The sequence below is a fragment of the Calidris pugnax genome, unplaced genomic scaffold, assembly GCF_001431845.1.
Source record: "Calidris pugnax isolate Ruff unplaced genomic scaffold, ASM143184v1 scaffold81, whole genome shotgun sequence".
Classification (NCBI taxonomy): domain Eukaryota; kingdom Metazoa; phylum Chordata; class Aves; order Charadriiformes; family Scolopacidae; genus Calidris; species Calidris pugnax.
The window spans coordinates 10939502-10945043 of NW_015090880.1; the positions used below are offsets into that span (position 1 = coordinate 10939502).

Below are 5542 nucleotides of genomic sequence, written 5' to 3' on the forward strand. Positions count from 1 at the left end.
CCCCCCATGCCCCCCCCCATCCTTCCCAGGACTCACCCTCCCCCCCTCGCTGTCAGGGTCCACGGAGAAGTAGCCCAGCCGCTCAAACTGGAACTTGTCGAAGGGCCGGGCCGAGAGGACGGAGTTGTCGACCATGGCGTTGTGGACCACACGCAGGGAGTCCTGGGCAGGGAAAAGGAAGCTCAGAGGGCACCTCTGCCTCCTCCACAGCCCCACTCCCCCCAGCCCCTCTCCCCGCTGGGACGCAGCAGGGCCCTTGCCCAGGGAGAGGCAGGGTTCTGGTGGAAGTGGGTGCCTCCAGAGTGGATGCAAAAGGTTCCCAGCTCCCCTCGGGCACATAAGCCCAGCTCCTGCCACTACTCACAGGATTGAGGTCGCTCAAAAAGCCACCAGGCACCTCCGAAGGGTCCTCGGGATTTTTGTGCAAAAACCTGCCAGGAGACAGAGTCTCATTTCAAAGCCGCTGGACGAGGGGACGTGGTGCCCCACGGCAGCTGTGAGGCAGCAGCTTGCAGGACCACACACCAGCATCTTCTCCACCAAGGAGCCGGGCAGACCCCAGCAGAGCCTGCTGGTGCACAGCCACGCTGCTGCTCCAGTGTCACACACTGCTGCTCCAGTGTCACTGCGCTTGCCCCCGCGCCTCTAGGAGTAGCCGGGTACTCACAGCCGCTCATAGAGCCGCACTTCACATGCCACTGGCTCTGACACCCAGTGGATGAAGGCTTTGGGCTTCTCCGACACGTCCGACTTGGTACAGGTCACCTCCAGCTCGATTACGCGCCCGCTGGCATCCTGGCCAAGAGGAGATGACAGGAGCTGAGCCATCAGGCAGCAGATGGGCAGCAGCCCCATCCCACAGGGCAGCCCAGGGGTCAAACCACCAGCCTCCCAGCTCAGGGCAACCCTGCTCCCCACCACCCATAGGGCTGGCAGGGAGCTCCCCACCACCCACACTGTGTCCACAGTGCCCAGCTCGAGATGACGATCGCTACCCTTCCCTGGTGGGGCATAGCCGTGTCCTGACATCCCATGGCCCAACCTTGTTTCACCATCACCCACCTTGATGACGTTCTGGACGGCGATGACGTAGCCAGCGTGACGCAGCCCCACCGGCTGCCCGGGGGCCAGGCGCTTGTAGCCTTTGTCCACCTCCTGCGAGGGAGTTCACAGCTGCATGAAGGGTCCCAGCATGGGAAGCAGGTCCCCCCTCCAGCATGTCTCTGTCCCCACAACTGCATCCCCCCCCACCCACTCCTGTGTCCCAGGGATCAGAGCACCCAGGGAGTTTGAACTCCCACATTGCTGGAGGACGTTCCCCAGCATGCAGACCAGGTGTGGGCACCATCGGTTGGACACATCCTGGCTGTGGTTGAGGGCAGTGGGTAGTTCCCTGGTGCCCATCAGAGCTGCTGACATGTTTGAGAGTCGCGGTTGGGTGCCCAACACCCGCCTGTGCCCCATGCGGCACCAGCGTTGCTCCCAGGTTCCTGCTGCCCCAGCCACAGGTCCCAGGAGTGAGGGCAGTATGGCCTGGTGGGCTCAGCTCACCTCCCTGAAGTCCGTCTCCTCAATGTAGACAGTGGACTTGAAGGGCACTTTGTGAAAACCCCGGCTCTCATCAGCTGGGAAGTTGGGCACAAGGACCTCGAGTGCCTGGGGAGAAGGAGGGGGTGAATACTGACCTTAGGGAACCCCACTCCCACCCCAGCCCCACAGCCCCTCACCTTCGGAGCGGGGAAGTTGGTGATGGTGACCTTGAGGGGCTCTAGGACGGCCATGGCACGGGGGGCCTGCTCGTTCAGCACCTCCCGCACACATGCCTCCAGCAGATGCGGCTCCATGGTCGCCTGGGCCACCGTCACACCAACCTGCAGGACAGCCCGTTGTTACCAAGCCAGCCAGGGGATGCATCCACCTGCCCTGTCCCACCCTGTCCCCAGCACCCACCCGGGCACAGAAGTTGTTGATGGCCTCGGGGGGGAAGCCTCGCCGGCGCAGGGCTGTCAGTGTGAAGAGGCGTGGGTCATCCCAGTCCCTGACAGAAAACACGGGTGTGACAGCCAGGCCTGCCCCAGGCAGGACCCACACTGGCTGCTGGCCCCGCTCCTACCTCACGGCACCCGTCTCCACCAGCCGGATGATCTTCCTCTTGGAGACGACGGTGTAGAGCAGGTTCAGGCGCCCGTACTCCCACTGCACGGGGCAGTAGACATCCAGCGCGTTGCAGAGCCAGAAGTAGGAGGAACGCCTGCCAGGGAGGCACAGGCACAGCCCGGCTCAGCCCACAGCCCCACGGACACTCTGTCACACGGACACAGCATCCCCCAGTGCTTTGGCAGCCGCCAGCTGATCCCCCCCAGAGCTGTGCCATGCCCAGCGCTCACCTGGCCTGGAACTCCTTGGTGCAGAGGGAGTGTGTGATGTGCTCGATGGAGTCGCAGAGGCAGTGTGTGTAGTCATACGTGGGGTAGATGCACCTGCAAGGCAGACGCAGTCAGCCCTGGGGCAGAGCCCGGTGCTGCTCCCCTCCTGTGACCTCCCCACTCCCAGGAGACTCAGGCCCACCCCTGCCGTGACACCACAGACCCCTACCACTTGTCCCCAGTGCGGTGGTGTGGAGTGAATTTGACGCGGTAGGCGACGGGGTCCATCTTCCCATCCTCCATCACCAGCTTCATCCGCAGCGTGGCCTCCCCCTCCCCAAACTTGCCCTTCCGCATGTCCTGTGGAGGGGAGGGAAGCTGTCAGCTGAGCCACAGACCCAGACCACACGGACACACAGAGCCTGTCCCCAGCCAGGAGTACCTCGAAGAGCAGGAGCGATTCCTCCACAGGCCGGTCCCGCCATGGTGAGGGCGGTGGGTTGTGGCCCTTGATCTCCTCGACCTTCTGATGGCAGACGTACGCCTGGCCCCTACGGAGGGGAAACACCGTCACCAGACATGAGCAGCCCATCCCTTGGGCAACAGGGAGCCCCAGATGTGGCACAGGGCATCCATGCCACCCCGGCACATCCATACCACCCCGGCACGCTCACCTGCGGATGAGCTCCAGGGCCCAGGTGTAGAGCTGGTCAAAGTAATCTGATGCGTGGGTCACTGCGTAGGGCTGGTAGCCTGCAGGGACAGGGGAAACACAGCGTGTTGGAGGCACCCCCAGGACCCAGCTGCAGAACCTGCATGCACAGGTGTCAGGACCTGGCCTGATCCTGCCCTCCCCAGCCCGAGCCGTACCCAGCCACTCCACCATCTCCCGGATGGCCGTGAAGTACTTCTCCTCCTCCTTCTCGGGGTTGGTGTCGTCGTAGCGCAGGAAGCACACGCCACCGTTGGCCTGGGGATGAGGGGATGGTGAGCAGCTGCTCCCTGAGGGACCACAGGACTAGCCAGCAGGGGGGAGGCAGGGGCTGGGGGGAGCTGCCAGCAGGGCTTGGTGCTTCTCACCTTGGCATAGCCAAAGTTGAAGTTGATGGCCTTGGCGTGGCCGATGTGCAGGATCCCGTTGGGCTCAGGAGGAAACCGTGTCCGCACCTGCAGGGGGAAAAGGAGACATCTCTGTCCTTCAGCAGGAGAATCTCCCCCCTCCCCAACAGCAGAGGCACTAACATGAGCCCCCGACAATCCCACAGGGCTCCCTGTGCCAGGAGGGTGCCATCTCTGGCCATGCCCCCAGTGAGCTGTGTGTCCCCCCAGCCACCCCACGCACCCGGCCGGAGCCCAGCACAGCAATGGCACCCTCGCAGGGAACCGCTGGGCTGGGGGACACCACCTCACCTGCCCACCCGTGATTGCCAGGTGCTGCTTCAGCAGAGCCATGGTGTTGGGGGTCACCACGTAGCCCTCCGTCTTGTAGTTCTCTCCTGCGGGCAGAGGATGCTCAGGGCTGCAGCACCGACCAGACTGAGCCAAGCCCAGGAGGGAAGGACGTGGGGAAGAGAGCTGGGGCCAGGCCCTGCATGTGGCAGTGGCTCCTTGCGCTCACCCGGCTTGTGGAACTTGAGGGCTTCTCCCCGCAGCTGCTCCAGGAGCGACCGTGTCTCTGTGCCCACCTCACCTGCAGGGAAAGATGGGGATGATGGCATCTCCCAGGTGGGTCCCGGCCAGGAACCGAAGGTATGGGGAAGCTGCCTGTGAGATGGTCTCTTACCATTCTCCACCACAGCCGCCTTCTGCTTCTCCGCCGTGGCCGGACGGGTCTTTGCAGCCTGCAGGGACCAGCACAGCATCCTGAGTGCCCAGCACCGACCCAAACCTTCCCCTCCCGACCCAGCCTGCTGCCCCCCACAGCTCCCTCAGACCCATGCCCGTGGTGGCGGGTGGGCCCAGAGCAGCAATTTGGGATCCTGCCCAGACACTCAGCAGGGAAATGCCATCCCAGTTCCCAGCCTCCTGCCTCCACATCACCTTTGGTTTCTTTTCCAGGTCAGCTTCTGTCTTTGGCCCCAGCAAATGCAGCACCTGGGAAAGAGAGACACAGGTAGGGGTAGAAAAGGCTCCCAGTGCCCCAAGGCCTGGAGGTGGCCCTGTCCAGATGTCACCTCCATCACCCTGCCTGGAGCAAGCTGTCCCCAGTGCTGGACCCTCCCGTGGCACAGACCAGCAGGTCCCACACTGGGCATGGCGCCAACAGGAGACATCACCCCATGCCTGACCCGCTGCCCTCGCACCCACCTGCAGGTCCACCTCATTCTTGATGGTCTTCCCGTCTGCCCACCGCAGCCGGCTCCGCGCCTCCCCTGCGGACAGGGCACCCCGTGGGTGAGGGGCACGGCCCAGCCCGGGGGCTTTCAGCCAGGGCCACTGATGCAGGATGCCATGGCCAGTGGCTGGAGGCAAGCCCTTGCCCCAGGGCTGTCCCCGGCACAGGGCACCACCGGCAGCTGCCACCTACAGCCCTGCCTGTGGTAGGGGGACACGGCAGGACATCTCCCCTGCCTTGGGTGGGCTGTGGCACAGCCATGCAGCCAGTGGGGCCGGGGCAACCCAGGGCAAAGGGTTGGCTCTGAGGATCCAGGGGAGCAGGAGCGCCCGTCGGGGGCTGCCCCACACTCACCCATCAGCAGCCCCATGTTGAAGTGGTAGCGCTGGGCCAGCAGCTCCGCTCGGTGCTCGCCGATCACAGCCTCCACCTGGGCAGCGGGACAGGGACACGGGGCTGAGCCAGGCGGGCAGGGAGCACCACGCCAGGGGCTGCCAGCCCATCCCATCCCACCGTCTCCCGTGCTGTGTCCCCCCCCCCACCCCTCCCCGCCTCTCACCGCCTCCTCGATCTGCTCGGGGGTGACACACACCCCCACGCCGCAGGCCCGCTCAAAGTCCCCCGTGTCCAGGGGCTCCAGGGGATGGCTCCTCAGGTACTCCAGGGCGGCTGGGGGCAGAGCAGGGGGGTGAGGAACGAGGCCCTCCCCTCCCAGCCGGGGCCGGGGAGGAGGAGGAGGAGGAGGAGGGGGGGGGGTGTGTCCCGGTGCCGCACGGTACCGCCGAGCTGCAGGTCGGTGAGGATCTGCCTGCGGGCGATGTAGCCCACCAGGAAGCCGAGG

The 5542-nt window shown here is 65.0% G+C and overlaps 1 protein-coding gene across 1 annotated transcript in view; it reads right to left on the reverse strand.

Annotated features, from left to right (window-relative positions):
* QARS (glutaminyl-tRNA synthetase) overlaps positions 1 to 5541 on the reverse strand; it is a gene marked incomplete at its 5' end in the record, with an annotated part of 9291 nt that extends 3750 nt beyond the window's left edge. The window contains 22 exons of the mRNA XM_014946644.1: positions 37 to 162; positions 365 to 431; positions 668 to 795; positions 1063 to 1155; positions 1552 to 1656; positions 1728 to 1871; positions 1951 to 2038; positions 2114 to 2251; positions 2388 to 2480; positions 2596 to 2726; positions 2809 to 2917; positions 3041 to 3119; positions 3237 to 3336; positions 3447 to 3533; positions 3777 to 3862; positions 3985 to 4056; positions 4150 to 4207; positions 4407 to 4460; positions 4674 to 4738; positions 5056 to 5131; positions 5261 to 5370; positions 5481 to 5541. Coding sequence (XP_014802130.1) covers positions 37 to 162; positions 365 to 431; positions 668 to 795; positions 1063 to 1155; positions 1552 to 1656; positions 1728 to 1871; positions 1951 to 2038; positions 2114 to 2251; positions 2388 to 2480; positions 2596 to 2726; positions 2809 to 2917; positions 3041 to 3119; positions 3237 to 3336; positions 3447 to 3533; positions 3777 to 3862; positions 3985 to 4056; positions 4150 to 4207; positions 4407 to 4460; positions 4674 to 4738; positions 5056 to 5131; positions 5261 to 5370; positions 5481 to 5541 — 2070 coding nt within the window. The remainder of the gene's footprint in view (positions 1 to 36; positions 163 to 364; positions 432 to 667; positions 796 to 1062; positions 1156 to 1551; positions 1657 to 1727; positions 1872 to 1950; positions 2039 to 2113; positions 2252 to 2387; positions 2481 to 2595; positions 2727 to 2808; positions 2918 to 3040; positions 3120 to 3236; positions 3337 to 3446; positions 3534 to 3776; positions 3863 to 3984; positions 4057 to 4149; positions 4208 to 4406; positions 4461 to 4673; positions 4739 to 5055; positions 5132 to 5260; positions 5371 to 5480) is intronic.
* Between the last annotated feature and the right edge of the window lies 1 nt (position 5542).